Source organism: Lutjanus erythropterus, chromosome 7 (genome assembly GCF_056507025.1).
Source record: "Lutjanus erythropterus isolate fLutEry1 chromosome 7, fLutEry1.hap2, whole genome shotgun sequence".
In the NCBI taxonomy this organism is placed as follows: Eukaryota; Metazoa; Chordata; class Actinopteri; order Lutjaniformes; family Lutjanidae; genus Lutjanus; species Lutjanus erythropterus.
This window is the reverse complement of record NC_139323.1, coordinates 17,106,798-17,132,151: the sequence shown is the minus strand read 5'-3', so window position 1 is coordinate 17,132,151 and position 25,354 is coordinate 17,106,798. Positions and strand designations below refer to the sequence as shown.

The window sequence follows — 25,354 nt, the reverse complement described above, 5'->3', positions numbered from 1 at the left end:
ACAATACTAATTATAGATTAACTGAGAAACTAATCAGCAGATTAATCAATGATAAAAGTAATTGTTAGTTGTAGCCCCTGAAAACTACTTCCAATAGTACCAATGTAGATTTCATACACGTGTGCTTGGAGAAAAGCTTCACAGCAACACTTTGAAAATGTTTCTTGACCTGGTGCATTAAGGTCGGGGTAACTGGGTGCATTTTCTGTTAAAATATAAAAAAATTGTGGGTGCAGAAGACCTAAATATTTGTGTTTGTGTAAACAGATTTGACCAGAAAAGGCAGAAAAAGGCTCGTTATCATTTTATAGACGAGATGATTTACAAATTAAATTGAGAAACTAATCAGTAAATTGATTGATAATGAAAATAATTAACTGCAAACCCTACCCTGAATGAATTATTTTCAACACTAACAAATGTAGAGATATTGATAAACTATCCTAAAGGCTGCAACCATCATACCAATGGAAATTTCATTCAGATTTACAAAAATATTTGACCTGGACCTGAAACATCTTGACCTGGAAAACTCAGGTCAGGCAGTAAGGTTGTTTTGTACATTTTGTTCTGTTACATTAACTTTTTTTCCAGAATAAAAGTGCAGTTACTGAGGGCCTAAATATTTGTGCTTGTGCAAACAGATCTAACAGACAGATTTGGCCAACGGAAATAGCAGAAAAAGGCTGCATTGTCTTCACTTATCTTCCACCCGGGCCCTTTAAACTGAAGTTGAGGCTTTATGACCGAACACTGCAGTATCCCTTCAGGCTGAGGGCGTTGGACCTCTCTCACACAGCGGGGACCCTCGGGCCCTGTTATCTGTCAGTGTTTCTTGATGCTGTTCTTGAATTAAAACACCATGGCGGTGCGGAGCGGCGCTGCTATGAATTATCGTCTTGTAGAATCTGAAAAGACAAAAGCAGATGGTTCATACTGGGATGAATCAACGGGAGAAGCCATGTAATTTACAATCATCGGGATAATTTCTGTCTGGCTGCCACTTTTCTCTCTTTCTTTGCATCATCTCTTTCTTATTCTCCGTGTATCGCTCCCCGCCGGCCCCCCTGCTACCTCTCGCTCAAGGTAATCAATGGGAACCTGTCATGGTTTGTGAACAAAGACATTATTCAGAAGACAGCGTGTGCCCTATAAAGCACAAAAACCCAGAGACGGCTGAAGTAATTGAGTCAGGTGGAGTGAAGGTTTCTGCGAGTTCGAGGACTGAGCAGCAGAGGATGTGGCTGAACGGATCTGAACTCCTCACATAAACACAGAGATGATGGCGGGGCTCTGCATGCCATTTGGCCTGAGTTATTTTAGTGAAACAGGCTCCTCACGCCAAGAGAAAACAAAAGCAGCACATCACAGCGGGCTGTTAATTGCACTTACATGTTCGCTTCTCTTTGTTGTGGGCATCAGCTGAACATCAGAAGTCTACATCGTTAAAATATGTAATAAAATCAGAGTGCATATCCACTTTTATGCTTCCACTTCTGGGCCAGTAAAGTCAAAACCGCACATTTTACCTGATCATAAAGTCCAGACTGAAGCTTCACAGAGCCAGTTCAAGAGAATCGGTCTGACCACATGGCATGACAAAGGCAGGGTCAGAAATTCAGCTCTGCAGCAGAGGCTGTTTGTGTTTGTGAGAGCGGCTCAGCACAGATAATGAACAGAGAGAGGGAGAGAGATTGTGCTTACCTACCTGGTTGCGCGTTCTGTGCGTTTTCTGCAGCCACACCCTCCACTGGTCGTACAGTTTGATTGACATGCCGCTGCAGCCGTACGCATGCTTGCGGACCCAGCCAAAGAACTGCTTGAGTTCCCGCCGCAGGGTGGAGTTCTGCTCGCCGGGCTTAGGATCACACGAGCCGCTCTGCAGCCGCTCTGGGAGGGGAGGAGGGGGGTGATGAGGAGGAGGAGGAGCAGGAGGAGGAGGAGGAGGGGAGAGGCAAAGGAGAGCGTGTGAGTGAAGAAATGAAAAGGTAAGAGAGGGGAGGGAGGATGAGAGAACAGCATCAAGGTTATAGTCAGGACAAGTGTCAGTACAAAGTGCTCACCACGTAATATGTCGTCACAGATGTGACTGACATGTTTCTGCTACTTTTTCAAAACTACGAATTCATGCAGCCAACATTTTCATCAAAAATAGACAGAAATAAACTCAAAATCCATTAAGAAATAATATGAAAATACAATAAAAGAGATACTTTCAACCTTTAAAAAAGTAGAGCTGCAAGTATTGTGTCCCCTTTTTATTAATTGATCTAATTATAATTTGATGTTTTAACTGACTGATGAAATAAAGTAAACTGAATTGTTTTTAACTATGGCTCTAGGGATGGCAGTTGGTCCACTGCTTTGGTCCAGACTCACATATCTTTACAACTACCTGAAGGGTTGCCATTTAAGTTTGTTTACACAGTCATTCTCCCACAAGTTAAATGGTAATAACTTTTTGTTATCCCAATTTCTCATCTAGCGCCAAATTTCCATTTGTCAAATGCTTTTCATGAGAAAATACCTGCAAAACTAATGATATTCCCACGAGCCTCAGCTGTACATTGTGGGAGACTGGTTTTGTGCCAAAACCCTGATAATCTAGAGGCCCATTTGCTTGACAGCCCGGTTGCATTTGAGTTAGGGTTAAAATAAGGTTATTCCGATATGACTTGGGCGACAGGGACATGCATCACCTGAGGAAATCACAATTTATTACGACCGAGGAAATTTGTCTGCAACAGTGAGAGAAATGTTGTTTGGTGTCCAGAGAGACTATAGGTCCCGTGTATAAACTTTACAGGGACTTATTTTCAGAAAATGGCAGAAATGGAATATTCATTAAGCGTATAATCAAATGAAAATAAGAACTGTTGTGTTTTTGTGAACTTAGAACGAGCTGTTTATATCTCTTCCACAGAGTCCGCCATGTTGCCCCCCTGCGTTTCTACAGCGACCCAGATGGACAAGCCAAACACTGGCTCTAGATATGGCCACATTTTTTGCGCGTGTGGAAGAGCGGGTTGAAGCGAGTTAGTTGTAATCTGCAACTTCACTGCTTGATGCCACTAAACTGCAGGGAGAGTGTGTATTTTTTGGAGCGATGGCCGTTTGTTTTCTGGATAAGTGGCTGTTGGACTGTTCTGTCTGTGGTCTCTGCAGATACAGGCGTTGCCAAACACTTCTGGCAGGTCTTGGGTGATGAATGAGAAGGATTATTTTTGCATGAGGTGATGCATTGTTTTTTGAGAAATCCTGCATAATTTTCATTTAATATCAATCAGCATGATAGCATGCTGATGTTAGCATTGGCTAAAAGCACCACTGCTTGTTGACTGTAGTAAATATTAGTTTTTAACAATAGAATTGAGTGTGTTAGCATTTAACTCAAGGAAACTCTGTGCCTAAGTACAGCTTAGACTCTTGTTTTTTCTTCTTCTTAGTCTCAGTTTTCTAATAAACCCCAAGATAACAGTCTGTTGTACTAATAAGAAGTAAATTCATATAGAAATATTTAGCACATCTCTCACCTCTCTCTACTACAGCAGCTTCTGGTAAAAACAGAGTTGCTAAGTGAACATTTATGATGATTCATGTTTTTTAATTAATAATAAAAACAAAAGGTAAACAGTCTCATATAAAGAGAAATGTTTCTGAGTTTTATGTTCTAAACTGAGGTGATATACCATACAAAGGCTATTGAAAGTCTGCTACAATCAATTCTTTATGGCAAACAACAGAGCCCGATAACGACTTCCTCCCTTTGGGGAGTAAATGCCACATGACCAATGTAACTCATTATCTGCTCCTTCTACTCCCAAACCTGCTTCCACTCAAGCTTTATAGGCCCTGTGTGTGCTGCGGACAGACAACCAGCGTTTTAACTTGATCAATCTTTGAAGCCGACGACCAAAATCTATCAAATGTCCCCCTGGCTCTCTGCAGTTCCCTCTAATCCTCTGCTGGGAGATCTCTATCAAGGTATCTAGCCTATTGATGTCTGGTTTCTCCTGGGTCACATGCGGTTTGGATCTGCTTGTTCAGGATGTTGAAACAGGGATAACGACATTGTTTTTCTGGCTTTAATTGGTGATGAAAGGTTGATTATTAGAAAGGAACGAATGATCAAGATTTGTGGGCATCGCAGATGTTTGTGAAGCTTTTAAAAGCCATTTAAGCAATAAGACAGAAAACAAAGGGGAAGGCTTTATTATAATGAAATATTTGGTGGATTTTGCATTGAATGGCCAGAAAACACAGTCTTGTGAACATTTCTGCAATTTTTTGTAATATAGTTGCATCTTTTTTGTGCTAAAACCTGTGCAATGTCCTCACCACTGCTGGGCGTGGAGGCAGCGGCCGGGTGACTCCAGTCACTCCAGATGCCGGCCTTCCTGGAGCCGTAGATGCCCACTGGATTGCACCTCACCTGGACAAAGTAGACGGTCCCAGACTGGAGGCCTGCCAGCCGACACGACGTCTGGTTACCTACATCATCCACCACCTGTGAGACGGAAGAAAGTTACAGAGGGTAAGCCTCATGCAGGAAGCCATTTACAAACAAATTTTCTATTATTTTTGTTCGCACCCTCTGATCTGTTCTCATTTTGTTCGTACCCATTGATTTCTGGGATTCACCAATGTTTTATTTTTGCTTTTCTTTAGGTGAGACAAAATCGAGTGGTTGAGAGCACTCTTAGATAAGAACCTAGGTATTTTCTTCTTCGCAAATTTGCTGCTTTTATCTATTTTAAATTAAATGGTTTAGTCTTTCAGACTGTTAGTCAAAAGACAGAACAAGTAATTTGCCGACAAACTGACATAATGTTTTAGAAGGTTATCCAAGAAGTCAAAAATATAACACATATAAATACATTAGTAAATAACTGTCTTTACTGTATTTACAATGAAAGTGTAGAGAGAAATATAAGCCTTGCTTTTAAGCTCCAATCAGTTGGCAAAAAAAAGCAAAAAGTTTTTAACATCTTTCCTTAACTGCTTAACTGAACTGATTTGACTCCTAAGTTTTATTTTTAACTCTTTCACTGAGTCACTTCAGTGACTGTGTCCCTCTGCTGACACGGGGTTTGCAGCTTCACAATGTTTGCGCACTGCACAACACCTGCACTTATAGTGTTTAGGTGGCGTTGCCTATGCAATAACAGACAATTGGCCACACCTCTCCTCCAATGTGAGAGGAAATTTAAGAGAAATTTAAGAGAATGTTGCTGCATGAGGGACAGGATGTAATGAAATGGTAGTAAAAGTCAAAAACCTCATCAACAGAAGTTTTTACTGCATCTTTCCTCCATGTTTTTATTTTGAACGTTGTTCTGCTTTGAATGTAGTCTGGCTTCAAATATATTTAAACATTATTTTCTTAATCCTCTCATTCAATAGTGAATCCAGAATTCAAAGTCATACAGTATGTTCCTACACAGAGGAGAAGAAACACATCAAGAAGCTGTGGGCATAAAAACATCAAAGAAGCAGTTTGAAAGAAAGACAGTTTAAAAAAAAAACTCCACTACTGGACTTCTGGATCAAAGCCAGCTTTCAAAAATTTACCAGCAGCAGTCGAGTCTTTTACACCAGTATTATTTACTTTATAATGAAAACACACACAGGAGGCTACAGCTGCAGAAACTTTTCTGTTCATCATTTGATGAACCTGTCAGTGTTACACCTCAAACATTTCCACAGCTGCTTCTGAGGTGTCATCGCTGCAGAGGGAGTGTGTGTAGATTAATCTGGAGGTTTGTGTGTGTCGACCACCTTCCACTCAGCGCTGTCCTCCAGTCTGTAGCGTATCTGATATTTGGCCTGAAACAGGATGTCCTTGAGCTCGGGGGGGCTGGCCCAGCGGACCGTCAGCTGGTCCTCGAGGTCGCCGACACGACTCACCTGCACGTTGGCAGGAGGGTCTGTGGTCACTGCACAGACAAGGACAAGTGTTCAAAAGTTTGTATACAGCAGATGTACAGTATGTACTAGAGCAAGGATACATGATGCAAGAGGTCTGAATGACCTCTAGAGAGATAAATCCAACATATGTTATATTAAACTACTGGCTGGGCAGAAAACCTCATACCTCATCATTCTTCACGGTAAGTTTATCATCTGTCATATACTAATTTAATTTAAACCTCCCTAAATTCAGTTCATCTGTTGAGGGAAAGAAAGTTAATCAACATTCATCAGTTTTCTCAGGTCTTTGTTTCTCAGACTGTTCTTTGTTTCGTCTTTCTGTAATATTTTATTTTAGTACATAGCCTTTATTAAATATTTCCTCTGAAGGACCTCTCTTTCCTGAAAGAAAGGGATAAACCTGGGCCAGTCAGTAATATGGACACCATCCCATTTAATGTTTTTTTGTTATTTCTATAAACATGGTTCAGATTATTCCAACAGTGTGCAAAGCTGTCCCCTGCATAAACCTTGTGCAGAGGATTAGTCCTTACATACGATAAATTGATATATGCAGACACGTGTAGTAAAACACTAGCACATGCTTGCTAGCTGTGACCGAAAGAAATACAAATAATTAAATACATGCCAGAATAAAAGAAGAACAGAAGTCTGTTGGGCACATATTTACATGAGAGAATAATTACCTCCGCCAAGGAAGTTCTGTTTTCAGTGCAGTTTGTCTGTCAGCAGGACTGCAGAAAAACTGCTGCTTGATTTTCACAAAACGTGGTGAAAGAGTGTAGCACAGGCCAGGAAACCCATGATATTTTGGAGCAGATCTGAATCACAGGGCGGATACACAAAGTATTTTTTGTCTACGAATTATTTTTCACTTAAACATTGTTAGACTGGGCTTTTGGCCTTAGTGGAGGTCTGTGTTCTCCAAGTGCCCTTTTAGTTGTTAAATTAAAAATGGATACTTCTGCTCAAACAGGAGAATCAAGGGAATTCATTTGATAGAAAGAATCACAGAATCACAATTTTCCAGAAGTTTGGACATTGGAATATATAAAAAGTTCCCCTCCTTTGCAGACTGGTTGGCAGCCTTTAGTTCAGGTCAGTCAGTATTAAACAAAACATTTTACCTGCTGCAATAAAGGATGCAGCAGATCAAGAGCTCTGAAGGAGAGAGAGACGGATGGAGAGATAAAGGGGATGGCAGCACAGGAGACGAAGAAAGGAACTTATTAAACGTCTTGTAAAAGTGTTTCCTGCTGGTAACCTTCTGCTTCAGACGTCCTCCACCAGCATCCTGGTGTGTAGCGCTGTTTTTCAGCTGACGTTTTTTATTTGTTCCATCGCACTCAGCTCAAGGGAGAGAGAGAGAAAAACAGAGCCAGAACAAATACTCTGTGAGCTCGTTGTTTCTGTTACAGGGCCAGTGCAATGCATCATGCATATGGCAACGTTCCTCCTTCTCTTCCAACCCACTCACAGCTCCGAGTTATCTGCTCCTCAGTGTGCAGCGAGGATGAATGGAGGGAGAGGATGCTCAGTCATGGACTATAAACACCGCTTTCAAAATGTGGCACTCACTGGAGGCCACAACACTACGCTGTTACTTTAGACCTGCTGTGGATTGTATATCATAAAGGAAATTTCACATTGTTAAACCTGTGAAGCAGTTACCTGAGAGGCATCTGATGTGTGCTTAACTTTTACAACAAAACAGTTTATCTTTGAGAACCGCAGCTTGAATCTATAATGTTGTGACAGCAGCGAGTTGGAGGGAGCAAATCGTAAAAATAAATCCCCTCTGCTCCAGAGAAGTGTGTTAGCCATATGTAGGAAGTCTGCAGACAAACAAAAGTCAAACAGAGGGAAGGAAAGGAAAGGAAAGGAAAGGAAAGGAAAGGAAAGGAAAGGACATGGTGTGAAAGGCAAAAGAAAGGACAGAAAAGAAAAGGGCAACAAGTGAAAAGATAGGACAGGAAAGTTAAAACAAAGGACAGGAAATAAAAGGACAAGGAATGGTGTCAAAGGAAAAGAAAGGAAGTAAGAGAAAAAGACAGGAAAGGACAGCAAAGAAAAATAAAATTAAGGGAAAGACAGGACAGAAATGTTAAGGAAAAGAAAGGTAAGGAGCAGAAGGGCAATAGTTGTGTTAATTAACCTCTAGGAGCCAAAATAAGGAAAACAATAACATCCTGAAATAGTCAATGTACTCACCCACATCGAGGATGTCCAGGATGGTGATGTCAGAGGTGGAAGAGCCAAGCTGATTGGCCGCCTCCACCCAGATCTCATACGGGGTGAAGAGGGCGAGGTTGCGGGGGATGTGGCAGGAGTACCGCTGCTTCCCCGCGCCGTCGTTCTCACACTCCTTTTCTCTGCCGTACCACCTGGACAGAAAACACAACGACCAAAATAAACTCTGACGTTTGTCTCCGATGGATGATTTTTAACTGTTCGTACACTAGAAGAGCAACACACTGCAGCCTGTGAGCATAGTGTGCTTGATTAAACCGTACTAATGCACTACTGATGCGTTTATTGCTAGTCTACCTGAGAGGTGTTGGACGAGGTGATCACCTGTGAGCTGCAGCAGGTCTGAGGCGCTCACCTCAATTTGTACTTGAGGGTGTATTTGGTTCGGATGTGGGTCTCACCCCGCCCCCCGGGGCTCCACCTGCAGCTCAAATCCTTCGTGTTGCGGGACCAACACGTTAAATTGACTGGCTTCTCTGGAGGCACTGGAGGAAAGAAAGCAATGAAAACAAAAAAGAAACATTTTAAAAGAGAAAAAAAATGTACTACTATGTATGATTTTCTAAAAAAAAAAAAAATAGAACTATATGGACTTCTGTATAGAAAATAATTCCTCTTATCTGCGGGGACCCTGCCTTCTATCTTTGGGTTGAGGACAAAAAGAAAACTTTTGAGGACACTCTGGATCGATACTTTGACATTTTATAGACCCAACAACTAATCAATTAGTGGAGAAAATGATCAACAGATTGATTGATAATAAAAATAATCATTATAAGAAAGACATGGAAAATATTTTTCAGCTGACAAGATTATGACAGGATTAATTAGTTGATTAATCAAGTAAATAATGGACAGAATAACCAACAATGAAAAAAATCATTAGTTGAAGCTCTAGACTGAATAATCTTTCTGATGCATTTACAAATCCTACTTATTCTACCTTTAAGTTAAATAAAATTTGAAAACCATTTAATTTTAATGAAATTTGATTTTGGAATTTAAGTGTAGAAAACAGCATGAGGCCAGTTTTCTCTTCATTCGGCTGGAGCGTAACTTCATCAAGTCAGTGCATTAAAAAGCAGATTAGTTACACAACAGACTTTACAGCATTAGAGACCGATTACAAACAAAATGCCTTCATGTAGAGCTAAAAATAGAAAGGCAGTTTCTGTCAGTCTTGTGAGGTTTCACAAACTTTTTTTATATCAAGGTTCCCCAGTTACATAAATTTTGTATAGAATTGCATTGCTATTATTTTAAAGGTGAGAGAGAAAAACATCCAAACCAGATTGTAATCTGCTCAGATTTCTTTATTCTAACTATTTTAATGGGTTAAAATTAGGGTTGTTTCAAAACCGATACAAGCATTGAAAATGCCGTTGATGGAACCAAAAATGCTGGATTGTTTACTGGTGCGAAAGTGAGTCAGTGTACCAATCTGAGATCACACAGGTTATTACCTCCCAAAATGAGACCCTGCTACTCCCCAACAGTGTCCTGTACAACTTCTTTTAAACCTGAGCCAGGTTCCCTGTTTCCTAAAGACCAAGACGACTTCCACGATGTCTTTTTTTGTCCATAACCCAAAGATATTCAGTTGACTGTCATAGAGGAGCAAGAAAAAACTGAAAATACTAACATCTGAGTGATGAAAATAGTTGATGATCAATTTAAAAGTTGACAACTAATTAATGCAGAATTAATCAACAAATCATTGCAGCTTTATTCAATGTAGGAACATTTCTTATTAATCTGCAATTTATTGCAACATATTCACAATTCGTTTATTGTAAACAACAAAGAAAGTGTGAGAGAAGATATTTTCTTAATTTTACATTTTGAATGAGTTTCTTGTGCCATTTGGGTTTGTATAGATTTTAAGGAATGTTAATGTTAGTTAATTAGGTCAGGATGTTAGGTGTGCTGAAGACTGCAGGGATGAAAAGACAATAAAGAAAACTTTGTTTAGACTAAACCACAACTTATATCATATTTTCATTTTATATATATGTCTAGGGCTGTATTTTCATTATTAATTTCTCTACCAAATGATCTTTAAATTACTTATTTAAATTACTTATTTGTCCAACAGTTCAAAACTTAACTTACTCTCATAAATAACAAAGCAAATTCTCACATTTAAGAAAAAATATTTGACATTTTTGCTTGGAAAATGACTGAAATAATTAATTGATTTTACAAAAAGTTGTCAATTATATTTTCTTTGAATTGACTACATGATTAATCCATTATTAGCTGCAGCTCACTGGGACATACTGGTTAAATAAAGGTTAAAAAAATGTTGCAATCTCTATATATCTACTAAATAACTGACAACTGGCTTCTTGACAACCTGAATTAAGAATTATTTTTCATAAAATACTACATTTCTCTGAATCACACCAACGAAAAGCCTCCACTTACTGCCCACATAGAGACATGAACCGGCCAGGACGTGTCCGTCAGCTCCATGACACACGAGGTTGTCTCCAGACTGCTGCTGGGAGCCGTTGAGGTTGTGCAGGGTGACACTCAGGACGTCGGGGCTCACCACAGTGTAGGTGCTGCTGGACAGACACATCCCGTTCAGCGTCCAGTACAACGTGCTGGAGTGGAGGCCGAGCTCAGGACTCAGCGTGCACGTGGCGGTCAGACTGGAGCCGATCAGCAGGACGGGATCCTGAGGGGAGATCACTGCTACATCTGTGTGACGGACGCACAAACAGACACAGACACACACATTTAATCCAAAATCCAAAGAGATTCATTTTACAAAAAATATAAAATTAGTGAAGGACACAGAGGCAGAGGCTGGAACCTGCAAAAGTGCTGCATTGTTTGTTTGATGAATGATTTAAAAGAGTGGTTCCTAATTCAGACTAAAAACAAAGGTGATAGAGCTTTTGCTTTCAGGGCTCCCAGACTCAGGAACAACGTGATATTAGAGTGGCTAAATCCATCTTTTTATTGAAGTCTCTTCTCTTTTTTGTGATCAGCAATTTTTCTTTTCATTTCAGAACAGACAACGCACGACAAGCAAACAGACAACAGCAGTGCGGCACCCACAGCTTTTAAACGGGGATAAAAGAAGAGGGAAAAAAAAGAATAAATAGTGGCGGTGATAGCTGAAAGCAAGAGACAGTCAAGCAAAATACAAATGACAGCAGACTGAAAAGAAAAGAAGAAAAACAAACAAAAAAAAAAATCTGTCTATACAGTACAACCACAATTTTGCACTAACGTTTATGGCTGAAATGCTCTGAGCATTGGAGAATGTTCTGGGTCTGATATCACTGGACATGGAGGAGTGTAGGGGGCGGGAAGGCCCTTTTTTAAAGGTGGTCCCTAATGGACACAGCAACGCCTGACCAGTGGCAGGCTTAGCCCTATTGAGTCGTCCTGTTGTGCATTCGAGGGCTGCTATACACTGGTAAGACGCCAACCAGACATAAAGCATTGTAAAGTTTGGACGACAACATATTGACGGTGTAGTATTCTTTGTTGCAGTAAAGCCTGCCAGCAGTAGTCCACACTGATTTAAGGCTAGAGACAAAGACAAATCATCATTACACAGACCGAAACCCGGATTGGATACTATTGAGGATCCTTTTAACTCTTAGAGCGATAAAACATGGGTCCAAAAGTCTCTGAGCATTCCCAAAACAATGTGAACATTCCCAAAACAATGTGAACATTCCCAAAGCACAATGCATTATTGTGCCTGACACCTGAACCTGATCCTCTGCCCTTTTGCAAATGCTGTTTTGAAAAGGTACTACAAATTAAAGTTTATCATTATTAAAAGTAGACTTACATGAATAACATAAATTTGACTAGTACTGAACGTAATTTTGTTTTATGGAATTAAATTAAATGAGCTCCAAATATATGACGTTACATTCTTTTATTTAACTTCAACATGTTGTACTTATGTATTTGGACTCATACTTATTACATACTAGGCAAAATGGTTTTGATTGTGAAAATGTATAATTTGTATTTGTGAATTATCTGTCAATTCTTAAACTATACATTTGGGTTTTCTGCACACAGGTCTCTCTTGAAAAACAAATCCCAATCAAAATGAGACTAGGGTTGCAATTAATGATTATTTTCATTGTTGATTAATCTGATTATTTTCTCGATTAATCAATGAATTGTTTGGTTCAATAAATGTCAGAAAATGTTTCTCAAAGCCTAAAGTGATCTCCCAAAAGGTCTTGTTTTGCACACAACCCAAAGATATTCAAGTTTACTGTCATGAAGAGTTAACATACCTGGAAATATTTCAATTTAAGCAGCTTACATCAGAGAATTATGACTTTTCTTCTTAAACAAATATTCAAACCAATTAATCAATTATCAAAATAGTTCCTGGTTGATTTAATAAATGAGAATACATATTTAAGGACAGTGCTATGATGCTGGAAAACTTAAGGAGTTGTATCAGTGATGGAGTGGTTTCATGAAATGGCTAAAATTTCCTCCTACAGATGAGGATGAAATTATTAGCCCTCCTATGAAAATTTCTTTTTTTTTTCTAAGGATTTCCCCAAGTGCTGTTAAACAGAGCAAGGAATTTTTAACACAGCTTTTCCAAGACAAAGTGACGACCCAGACCCAGTTCTGCCCATGACTGCTTGAGGTTTTCTTTCAGAATCTTCACATATCCTTCTTTCTTCATGATTCCTTCCACCTTGACAAGATTCCCGGTTCCAGACGCACTGAAGCATCCCAACAGCATAATACTCCCACCACCGTGTTTCACTGTGAGGATGGAGTTCTTTGGATTATAAACCTCTCCTTTCTTTCTCCAAACATAAGCAACATCTTTATGGCCAAAGAGCTCTAGTTTCATCTCATCTGACCAAAGGACACACTTCCAGTTTGCATAATCTGTCTCCAGGTTGTCCTTAGCATACTTCAGTCTGGCTTGAAGGTGTCTCTTCTGCAGAAGTGGAGTTTTTCTTGGTCTGTAACCTCACAGTCCTTTCCTGTGCAGGGCTCTAATGACTGTCTTCTTTGAGACTACAATTCCCAACCTGGCTCAGTGATTCACTAGTGTCTTGGCGGTTGTTCTGGGGTCTTTAGACACGTCTCTCACTAGTTTTCTTTTCAGAGTCTTTGAAATCTTTCACTTCCTACCTCTGCCAGTCTTGTTCTGTACTGTGTGGCTCTCTTTGAATTTCTTCATGATACTTCTCACTCCAGTTCTTGACACTTGGAAACGCTGTGATAACTTTGTATATCCTTCTCCTGCTTTGTGAGCATCAACAATTCTTTTTCTCAAGTCTGAACTGATTTCTTTTGTTTTTGGCATGATGATTTCTCAAGTGACAGCTCAAACCCTCACTGAAGTTTTTATACTGTGTGGAAATTGGAAGATAACCCTCAGTTTTAACTTTCATTTCATTACAAAGTTAAAGCACATCATTGCACAACAGTGGTTTGTGCTGTGGCTCAATAAAAAGGTCATTTTTTCTGAAATAGTTCTATTTTTGTGTGCAAAGAGAAATAATTTATGCCTTCTAAAGAAAACTAGTATGTTTAGAAATGGTATGTTGAAAAGTCATTGCTCTGTTAAAAAGCACTTGGGAAAATTTTGAAAAGAAAAACTTTAAATTTCATAGAGGGTCAAATAATTTTCCTCAACTGTATGAAAGACTATGTTATGAGCTGATAAATAGGCATCTACATGAAAATATGGGGTCATTTTACTACTGTAACCTGATGTTCTGATGAGTTGCACCGTTTCTTAAAATCTGAGGCGTTAGCTAGTCTGCATAATATGATGTACAACTTAATATTTATGATATGAACCATGTAGAATATGTATCACACATGTATATATGTGTGCATATACACGCATACACACATATGTATATAATACTTCATCTCTGTTGTTTTCCCTCTGTGCTCATTTCCTTTATCCTGTCTTAGTTTGCTGTGATCTTTCAATTTGTGGTGCATTTTATTGTTTCGTCATGTTTTTGGTTTTTTTTAGCTCCCTCTCAGCCTTCAACCTCACCGATCAGACGCTCCTCAACAACACGCATTAGGGCCCTGGGCGGCTGTTAGTCTGTACAGTTTGGTTTGTTTGAGTGTTTTCTTGCCAACGGTAAGAAAACTTTGTGTTTGCTGTGAGGAGGTGGAGGAGTGCAGCAGCAGCAGCAGCAGCAGCAGCAGCACTGCACCACCAGAGCTGGAGCTCAGCACATATTTATGACCCAGTAATGAAGTGGATTTATGGAGCCTGTGCAGGATCAGTCAGAAAGGTCACCCTGGTTTGTCAGTGAAATCCTTGAATGCTTTTCCATACCACAACCCCTCTCAGACTTTAAGTTTGCTTTTATGACCGATGCCCATGAGAAATGTTCTGCAGTGTGTCTGAATGTTACTCTTCTTCGCAGGGATATGAAGGTTAATGTGAAGACTTTTATTAACTGCGCTCCAGGTGGGCGGTGGACAAGCTTTCCAACATCTGTGCCACTGAGCTGTTTCCAGCAGTCTCTCTGGACTCGGAAGCATCCAACATGAAGACAAATGTACAGAGATGAAAACTGTATCTGCGTGTACGAGGAGCGAAAGAAAGAAGCTACCTGCAGATCATTTTCTCAGGCTGGGAGACCGAATTTAGATATTATCGTCTTCCGTCATGCGACAGCGATGAGCGATGAACACTATTTACTGCAATTTGTCTCATCAGTCTCATCGCCACCATGTCTAATAATATCTCAGTCTAATCACATCTAATGATTTTCCTCATATTAATGGGGCGTCACTGCATCAGGATTTATTTTAGTGGAAAATGCTACAATTACGCTTTAATCTGTGTTTTTGTTGACATTATTTCATTAGTTGGCTACAGTGCAGTGATCTAATTAAAAGCTTCCCAAATAAATTATGAAAAATTATGATGTCATACACCACGAGACAACAGATATTTGTCAACTACTGTTACTGTTTATACCATAACTATCCCTGTTAATTAGGGATGTCAGTGATTAATCATGAATTAATCACTGTAAAGAATTGAACCAGTTAAAAATGTGTTAACCACCCTGTGTGTTTTGTGCACCAATTGATGTTTTTTTGTTTGGTGGAACCATTTGTTGAATAAGGACAGACTGACAGGAGCAGACGTTCATGTGAGAGTCTGTCTGTTTTATTATTCTGTTTGTTTAAATTGTTTGTACTGCATGAATTAATGTATCACATAATTAATGTGCCACTAGAATTGTTTAAAAAAAACTTAAACTGAGAAAAAGACATGAACTTTGTTTTTTAAACTATAGATGGTTTATTGATATTGATCAATTATTGACTGATAGAGTGTTCAACTCTTGAAAGAGACAAAATTTGCAGCCCTACTTTTCATATTTCCAGATGAAGGAGGTCCTTTTGGGCAATACTGGATTTTTATAAGAGGTAGACCACTAATTATGCAGACCTGTACACTAATGTCTGTCAAATATATCAGGATCTGTGTGAGGCTGCACCATACGGTAAAAAAAAAAAAAAAATCTTATTGCAATTGTTGTGACAGATATTGGGATTGTGAGATGATTCATGATTAGTGGGAATAAAAATTTTAGCATCAGTTTTCATAATGCTGTTTCATCACACATTTTCCCCTCATAAAAAAAGTTGGGTTACTGCGATTTTGATATTTCGAATAATAATTGTGTATATATGTCAGCTGATAAATAACAAGAGCTTGAAGTACAGACATGTCAAAGATATGTTTGAGAATATTTAGACAGAATATTTAACACAATTTGTTTTCCCAGAGGAAAAAGATAACTATTTTTAACTGTAAAATGTCCTACTTACTAATAGTACTTCTATTAGTATTGTTATTTTTTCCTTTTTCCTCCTGTCTTTTGTCAGAATCTTAAATGCTGTAAGTCAACCCTTTGTCATGTTCTGGTTTAAAACAAATCAATTTTTCTTTGTCATTTATGACAGTAAATGGAGAGTCTTTGGATTTTGGACTGTTGGTTGAACAAAAGAGGCAACTTTGTCACTCTGAGCTCTGGGAAATTGTGATTTTTAAAGACAAAATGATAATCGTTAAACGAATCAACAGATTAGTATATCAATACTATACTGGCGATATGAGATTAGATTATGGCATAAGTGTTGTCTTTTCCTGGTTTTCAAGGCTGCATTACAGTAAAATTATGCCATTTTCTGAATTTACCAGACTGGTATCACTGTTCTACCTATTTACCTTTAACCATTTAGTGAATATATCCACATTTATGATTATCAGTGATCTCATTGTGTTAATATGTTGTGAAAGCACCAATAGTCACCCCTACAATATTGTCGAAACATTGATATTGAGATTATTTGGTCAAAAATATCATGATATTTGATTTTGTCTATATGGCCCAGGCCTAATCAAGAAGATCATCATGTTTGTACCATTTCAGAATTTACAATGTTGTTTAAGAGACAATTAGCTTGTCAAGATAAATATTATATTGTGGCATCAACTAAAAATAATGTATCATATATTATCATCTACAAGCCATATCACCCAGCCGTACAGCAGATTAACTGTTAATAAAATAATCAATATACCCCTATATATCAGTCTCAAAAACCCACTGGGTCAGTCTGTAAGCTGTAATGTATTAATTAGATGACGTTTCTTGGTCTGGCCAGTATTTTCATTGTTGATTAATCTGTCAATCATTCATCAATCATCATTAATTAATTAATCCTGTCATAATCTTGTCATTTGAAAAATCGTCCCAAATATGTGAAGCACATTAACGGATTTACTGATTAGTCGTTTGGTCTGTAAAATATCAGAAAATGGTGAAAAAAAAAGTTCACCATTCACCCAAAGCCTAAGATGACGTCCTCAAATGTCTCGTTTTGTCCACAACTCAAACATATTCAGTTTACTGTCAGAGAGGAGTAAAGAAACCAGAAAATATCCTCATTTAAGAAGCTAAAATCAGAAAAATGGGACTTTTTTCTTTTTTTTAAAAAAAGTCATAAAATGATTAATCAATTATCAAAACAGATGAGGATTTAATAATCAACTTATCATTTATTAATCATTGCAGTTCAAATTTAATTCACAACCTTGAACAAAAAACAGACATTCCAATTTGGATATCAATAAACACCTTCTCTGTGGATTCTGTATGGATAAATATATCGATACTGCCAAGTAAAACTAGAGCCTGGCAGGATTTTATCCACATCTATTTTTAATAAGCACTGGAACTTGAAAATCTACCCTCTGTGGTTACCTGTTATAATTAATATAGGCGGGGTGATAATAACACCTGGGCGAGTGAAAAAAAAAGTCACTCACTGACTTTAACAACTGGTTTACACGTTTAATCGTTATGTCGGTTTGGAGCCTCCATACAGCAGGTCAGACTACAAATACTAAAAAAAAAAACTAGAAGTAAAGACGAGTAATGTGCAGCAGGTTGTGTCTGTGTCTGTGTCTGTTTGTCTGTGTCTGTGTCTGTCTGTCAGCTTGTCTGTAGTTTGGTACTTACGTGTCGAAGACAACAACACGTGTGGAGCGAGGAGGAGGAGGAACATGAAGGAGAACATGGTTCTCTCAGCCGCTGTCCGTGTCCTCTTCTTGTCTCGCGGACGCGCAGAGCAGACAGGACGGTGAAGTTTGAGCAGCTTCACTCCGCAGCTGCTCTTCAGTCAAAGTCAGGAGACCAAACTGACTAAAGCACGAGGTTCGCTTCCTTTTTATCTGCCTCTGCTCTCTCCTCTCAGGTTCTCTCTGTTCGCTCCTCCCTTGTTTTCCCACACAGCCTCAAGTCATTAGTGCTCCCCGACTTGCCCCCTCCCTGACACACACACACACCCACCACTGCACACAACACAACACACAGGGAGAGCGTTACAAGTAAGACGCTGCCATATTTATATAAAATAGTAGGGTAAACACAGGAATTATACTAATTAAGGTCGCATTCCATTTAGTGGAGCAGCGCCTTTCCAGTGAGCCAACAGCAGCACCCAGACTGTTTGACCTGAATGGAACCTTAATTAGAACCACTGGTAAAAGGCTGTTTCAGGTGAGGCCATGACGCCCTAAAGGACCACTGTGTAATAATTACAGGAATTTATGTACATAAATGAGATATATTATATATAAGTATGTTATTTATTATTATCAATCAACATAAACTCATAATCTATATGTTCCCGTTACTTTAGAAATAGCCATTTATAGTTACAAACTGTCGGGTCGACTTACGGAGATCATCATCCTGCGCCGTCTACGGCAGCGCAGAGCGGACAAACTGCACTAACAGTGAGTCTTGGGAAGCCCATGGCGACCTTACGTAGACGCCGCATCGCAAACACGGAAGTAGACGGGGAGGATAGACGCGGGTGATTGCTGGCAGACCATTTAGCGTTGTGAACCTTGACTGGCACAGTTTTGACAAACGGAGGATCATACAAACCATGATACCAGAACAAAAAGCAGCGGACAGTGAATCCCCGTCATCCAAGAAGCAGAGACACGAAGAAAGTAAACGCAAGCATGACAGGAAACGGCAAAAACACGAATCAACATCGGCATAGTGTTTACACGATGGAAATTGCTGATGGAGGACAAACGTTTTCACAGTGACGCCGAGGTTGCCTGTTTTCTGCTGGACAGGTAATTCATCCTACACACATAATTGTAGTTTGTTGTGAGATAGCGTTCGCTCGCCATTTTGTCCGCTAAACTTTACATAAATTGAAAATTATGAGTTTAATAAACACAAAGAAAGAAAATTCTACTGGCGCTCAACATTTTGAACTTAGTAAAACTTCTAAACAAATTTAAAGTCACTACTTATTAAGATTAATTTGAGCAGTGAATTTCTTGTTGACTCAGTAATAAGATGGCATGTCAGAGTTGGACATGTTTGTCTTTCATATCATATTTATTTTGTATATTATGTAAAATGTTTGCAAACTCTTAGTATAAACTTTTTAAAAAATGTCTGGGTTGCTGACACGACACTTTCCCCGTTCATTTGTTCTTTGTTTATTTCATGTTGTAAACATAAAAAAGGATCCATTCTGCCTCTTCTAAATCCACTCTTGATATTTTGATAACCAGCCTTTATTCTCTGTTTTTAGATGTTAGGGCAGTAGGTCTTTATTGCTCAGGTTTTGTACAATCTTTCAAAATTTGTTCTCAAGCCACAAACTCAAACTTAAACAGTTTCAGTAGTGACACGAAAAGGCATGACCATATTTTTTTTTACATTAAGATTCATGATTTACAAAGAAAATACAAAATAAATGTAATCTTTTTTTTAAATTTCACTCAGAAAAAAAAATCAAAAATGTCTTTTGAAAAACAACACTAGCAACATTGGTTCAGTGTCATTTTCATAAGTTGAAATGTAGAGTTTAGTGTTAGGCACAGGTCCCATAAAGTTCTCACTAAATGATCACCTTGTATTTATTAAGCTTATTGCTGTCTGAAATATTATTTAAGGTTTTATTGATCTTAGTAAACATCTAAGATTTGCACACTTCAAATGCTTTTTGACGGTGTTTTTTGGTTGTGGGACACAGCAGTTTGTTATGAAGCAGTTCAATCACCACTGCTGCCCTGCTGGATGAACACAGCTGATGGAGGCCCAGAGGTAAGTGAGGTCTGCTTGTCACCACAAAGTTTGTAGCTTGATTTTTTTGGCTGGCAGGATGTCAAAGTGAGTGGATGAATCAGCATTAATTTAAAAAATAATAACACCTTGAATTTGCATACTATTTTACATACTGTTCTAGAGTTCTGTGACATCATTCTGATGTCATGAACATAGAATCAGGTGCTCGGAATTCTGGCCTCATTCCCCTGCAGGCAGCCTTTGGAGAGGTAAGACCTCTTTACAGCTCTGATAAAACTTATTTTTGATTTGACCTTTTCTCTTTAGTTGAACAGTGTTGTGTTGTGGGAAAGTACATTTATTTCCCCTGCGTTATTCTGTCAAATAAATTTCTTTTTTCATTAGTTACACACCAAATACCGTTTCAGTCAGATGTACATCTCTTGCTGTAATCAGGGGACGCAAATGTACTTTTTGTGTTGCACAAAACAATTTCAACAACTACATTTTGCTTTAATTGTTGCCTAAACTACATCTGTGACTGTCTATGGTTTGATTTACAGATGTGATGAAAATTTAAAATTATTTCATGTGTATTTCACTAAATATGAATTCTCAATTGTCATGTTACAGAAAAAGTTTCTCTTCAACTGATTTTGGAAAATGTTGTTCAGAGAGTCATGTTGTGTTTTCATTTTTGTCATTATTGTCACTGAAAGTGGTCATATTGATAACTGAATTAGTTGCAACAACAGCTAATGACAGTGATGATTTTAGATGTTAGTCTTTGGAGTGATATCTTAAAACCCGTGGTGGACAGAGTACTGACAATCTATACTACTGTTGGGTTGCTAAAATATTACTCATTTACTAGTAAAATTACAGGTGTCAGAGTAAATAAAAATACAAAGTATTTGTTGCAGAAACTACTCAGAGTATTAGTTACTTTTTCACCATTGATGTCACAGTCACCTCTCCAAACTAGGTGTACAGATTTTGTGCATTTTCCTGAACCAATAGCTGAAAATGCTAACAACTGATTAATTAAGTTTCCACAGCTTAGTTACTAAAAATTAAAATCTGGACATTTTTTAAAAGTAATTTTTCAGATTCATGGTATTTTGAATCCAATTTTTCTTTTTGAAGGGTATAAAATGTATCATACTAATTTAAACATTAGTCTTGAGTGATGTCTTTAGTAGACCTGCTTTTATTGACTTTTTTGTCTTGATGCATGGTATAATGACACATACAGACCAGAGGAATTTTGCTTGGTTAATTTGAGCTCAGACAGAAAGATTGATTAAGTTAGAAAGAATTTGTTCGGTTTCTTAATTGAAAAAATATTGTGATTACCAGTGAAATCACCACTGTGTGTGTTTGTGTCTGCAGTTTATCACCGTCGGCACACGCCTAAAGAGAGAATGTTTTGTTCCGTTCCTGAAAATCCCCCTGCAAGACCTCAGTCTTCAGGAGATACACGGAGGGGTGTGAGACCTCCATCTCCCGGAGACCTCATCCTTCCCATGATCTTGAAGGAGCGCAAGCGAAGGGGTGAGAGCCCTTCGACTTGTGGTAACATCGTCCCTTTCTTGATCTGGGAGGAGCACGAGCGAAGGGGTGAGAGACCTTCGTCTTGTGGAGGCACCAGTCCTTCTACCATCATGAAGGAGCCCAGACAAAGGGGTGAGAGACCTTTGCTCTGTGGCGACAACAACCCTTCTACGGTTGTGGAGGCCCTGGGACGAAGGGGTGAGAGACCTTCGTCTCCTGAAAACACCCAGCCTTCTACCACCTGGAGGAAGCATGAGCAAAGGGGTGAGAGACCTTTGTCTCATGGAGACACCGGCCCTTCAGCCACCTTGAAGGAAGGAAGGGGTGAGAGACCTTCATCCTTCAAAGACAACCAGCCTCTTACGACCAGGAGGCAGCAGAGATGTAGGAGTGAAAGTCCTTCACCTTCTGCAGACAACACACCTTCTACTACCAGGAGGCAGCAGAAACGAAGGGGTGAGAGACCTTCAATCTTTGCGGACAACACGCCTCCTGAAATGTCTCGGTCTCCTTCTGTTCAGGATGAGGACAGAGAAAGTCAGGAGGATGAAGAGACAGGAACACCAGAGCTGGATGAAAAAGAGAGTAAGAGACAGGCCAAATTATTTGTCCAGCGTTGGGCCAAGAGAATGGAGGAAAGAGACAGAGTGTGGAACGAAGAGTACGAAAGACGAGAGAGAGAGAAAGGTGCAGGAGAGAGAAAAGCAAGAGTGGCTGGAAAGACAATGGGAGGACTGGATGGCACAGGAGAGAAAAATATGGGAGAAGGAGCAGAGACGACGAGAGAAGTGGGAGAGGAAGGAGAAAGAAAGGCAGGAGAAGGAGGAGAGAGACAGAGAGAAAAGGGCAAGGAAGGAGGCAGAAAGACAGGAGAAGCGGGAGAGGGAGAGAGAGAAAAGGCAGGAGAAAGAAATGCAAAAGATGGAGAAAAAGGAGAGATAACAACAGGTGAAGGAAGAGAAGGAGGCAAGAAAAAGACAGGAGAAGGAGGAGAAAGAAGAACTTAAGAAGGAGAAAAAAGAGAGAGAAAGACAGGAGAAGGAGGCCAGAAAAAGACAGGAGAAGGAGAAGAAGGAGGAGAAGAAGGAGCGAAAAAGACAGGAGAAGGAGACGAAAAAAGAATATAAGAGGGAGAAGAAGGAGTTAGAAAGAAAGGAGAAGGAGGAGAAGGAAAGAGAGAAAAGGGAACGGAAGGAGGCAGAAAAATGGGCGAAGGAGGAGAGAAAAAGACAGAAGGAGGAGGACAGAGAATGTCAGGAGGGTCAGGGAGCAGAGGACAAAAAGGAGAGAAAAAGGCAGGAGAAGGAGGAAAAAGAAAAAGCAAAAAAAGAGAGGAAGGAAAGAGAAAAGCAAGCCAAAGAGGAGAAAAAACGGCAAAAGAAGGAGGAGAAAGAAATGCAGAGGAAGGAGAGGGAGGAGAAAAAAAGACAGGAGAAAGAGGAAAGAGAGAGGAGACAGAGGGAGGAGAAGGACAGAGATAGTCAGGAGCAAGGAGCAGAAAAAGAGAGAAGAAGTCTCTTTACAAGATTCTGCATGTGGCTGCTCGAGTGTGAGAGGGAGGCCACAGTAGAAGCCCTGAACAGGAGCTACGAGGACGAGTGGTTCATTCTGCTTAATGGTAAGAAAGTTCATTTTCATTCTTTTGTATAAAGTTTCACATGTTGTAGGAGTATGCTTTACCTATCACACTCACTTTTAATTGCTTCTAATCATGCAGGGTGAGAAAAAATACTTTAAAAATGTATTCAGTAAGTGTAGTCAGTAACATAATCCAAGTATCAAAATATTAGAGTAATGTTGGTTACTTTTGGATTACCTCAGTATTATTATTATTATTATTATTATTATATTAGCCCAACATAGTGTTTTTAGGGCTGCAACTAACAATTATTTTTGTAATCTTTCACTTGGTTGATTATTTTCTCAATCAGTGAGTTGTTTGGTACATGAAATGATGCTGTACCTTCCTTTGTTGTGTGCAATTTATTGATCGACTGATTGATTTAAAGACAAAAAATGAAGACATGCTCACCCAGTGACGCAATGGCGTCCATAATGAAATGAGTGTTTTAAAATTGTACTCCTACTAATAATTCCCAATTTTATTAAATGTCTGTCATCTGATTACATGTTTTTTATCTGTAACTACTGGAATACAGTCACCTTTTTTGTATCCTGATTATGTAATCTTGTTACATGCAGTGCATTTCTTCCCAAGCCTGTTTATAATGTCTACTATATATGAATATTTGATATTTACTTTTAAATAAGCAAATGCATTCACATTAGTTTCATGTGTTCTGTAAAAGAAAGAAAAAAGAAATGATACAAATAGGATCTGTACAACTGGACTCCAGACTAAACCTTTCGTATGTTTTTAGTTTCAGGACTCAGTGTCCTACAGCAGACCCAAAGGATGAGGACGGAGTATTACAGGAGGAGGCAGCTGTGGGTGTGTAAAAGAAGAGCAGAACGGCAGATGGAGGAGCTGGAAGAGAGGCAAAGGCAAAGACAGAGAGAGGGAGAGAGTAAAAGAGAGAGGAAGGTAGACAGCACTCCCAGTTTATTCAAGAGGACACAACAGGCATTTAAGCTTCGCAACCATGTAAACGTCTACCAGGAAAACATTCCAGAAGTGTCAAAACTGAGGTAAAGGTGTTGTCCTTACCAAGCCAAGCCTAACATAAGCCAGCCTAACCTAACCCTTACTTAACTTAACTTAGCCTTACTAAACTAACCAGTTTAACCTCTCTGAACCTCCATGAGACCTCTGTCAGCATCCAGAACCAAAGATATCACCTATGCTACTGCAGAAGCTGCCTGAACAGAGGCCAAACTCTCCTCTCAGCTCTCCATCACTCCCTCCTCCATAATGGACAAAGCCTCCTCTGACTGAAGCCTTTCTGACCTCCATGAGACCTCCTTCAGCAGCAGAAAGTAAGTCCCATCTTCAAAATACTATGATGATTTAAGATTTCTCATGAATTGGCAGGACAATGGAGTATATTTATTCTGGTGAACAGAGGATGAAACCTGAAAATGTCTTTGCTTTTCTTCAGGTGGGCAAAACCTCTCTCAAATCCTCCATCAGTCCCTCCTCCACAAAGGGCGAATCCTCCTCTCAGCCTTCGTCTCAGACCTCCATCAGTCCCTCCGCCACAGAGGGCGAATCCTCCTCTCAGCCCTCCATCAGTCCCTCCACCACAGAGGGCGAGTCCTCCTCTCAGACCTCCGTCAGTCCCTCCACCACAGAGGGCGAATCCTCCTCTCAGCCCTCCATCAGTCCCTCCTCTGCCACAGAGTGCGAGTCCTCCTCTCAGCCCTCCATGAGTCCCTCCGCCGCAGAGGGCGAGTCCTCCATTCAGACCTCCATCAGTCCCTCCTCCGCCACAGAGGGCGAATCCTCCTCTCAGGCCTCCATCAGTCCCTCCTCTGCCACAGAGGGCAAATCCTCCTCTCAGCCCTCCATCAGTCCTTCCGCCACAGAGGGCGAATCCTCCTCTCAGCCCTCCATCAGTCCGTCCGCCACAGAGGGCGAGTTCTCCTCTGAGCCCTCATCTCAGGCCTCCATCAGTCCCTCCGCCACAGAGGGCGAATCCTCCTCTGAGCCCTCATCTCAGGCCTCCATCAGTCCCTCCGCCACAGAGGGCGAATCCTCCTCTGAGCCCTCATCTCAGGCCTCCATCAGTCCCTCCGCCACAGAGGGCGAATCCTCCTCTCAGCCCTCATCTCAGGCCTCCATCAGTCCCTCCGCCACAGAGGGCGAATCCTCCTCTCAGCCCTCATCTCAGGCCTCCATCAGTCCCTCCGCCACAGAGGGCGAATCCTCCTCTCAGCCCTCATCTCAGGCCTCCATCAGTCCCTCCGCCACAGAGGGCGAATCCTCCTCTCAGCCCTCATCTCAGGCCTCCATCAGTCCCTCCGCCACAGAGGGTGAATCCTCCTCTCAGCCCTCCTGACTGTGGTCTTACTGCACGTCCAGCTTGCCTCCATGAGACCTCCTTCAG

At 40.0% G+C, this 25,354-nt stretch overlaps 2 protein-coding genes across 3 annotated transcripts; one reads left to right on the top strand and one right to left on the bottom strand.

Moving 5' to 3' along the window:
- Positions 1 to 269: 269 nt before the first annotated feature.
- crlf1b (cytokine receptor-like factor 1b) lies at positions 270 to 17,959 on the bottom strand. Of its 2 annotated transcripts, none has more exons than XM_084722202.1 (8): positions 17,715 to 17,959; positions 10,609 to 10,887; positions 8,537 to 8,666; positions 8,143 to 8,315; positions 5,779 to 5,936; positions 4,339 to 4,507; positions 1,705 to 1,890; positions 270 to 908 (listed from the first exon to the last, which is right to left on the bottom strand). In XM_084722202.1, the coding sequence occupies exons 1-8, from the start codon at positions 17,770 to 17,772 to the stop codon at positions 892 to 894; spliced, it is 1,170 nt and encodes a 389-aa protein (XP_084578328.1). In that variant the 5' UTR covers positions 17,773 to 17,959; the 3' UTR covers positions 270 to 891. The 2 variants fall into 2 exon arrangements, with proteins under 2 accessions (XP_084578328.1, XP_084578327.1); XM_084722201.1 differs by having other exon boundaries at positions 1,709 to 1,890.
- A 3,258-nt stretch (positions 17,960 to 21,217) lies between these two features.
- On the top strand, positions 21,218 to 24,015 carry LOC146323835 (uncharacterized). Its single transcript, XM_084723237.1, has 3 exons — positions 21,218 to 22,135; positions 22,296 to 22,965; positions 23,729 to 24,015. Exons 1-3 carry the CDS (start codon positions 21,218 to 21,220, stop codon positions 23,998 to 24,000), a joined length of 1,860 nt encoding a protein of 619 aa, XP_084579363.1. The 3' UTR covers positions 24,001 to 24,015.
- Positions 24,016 to 25,354: the final 1,339 nt, after the last annotated feature.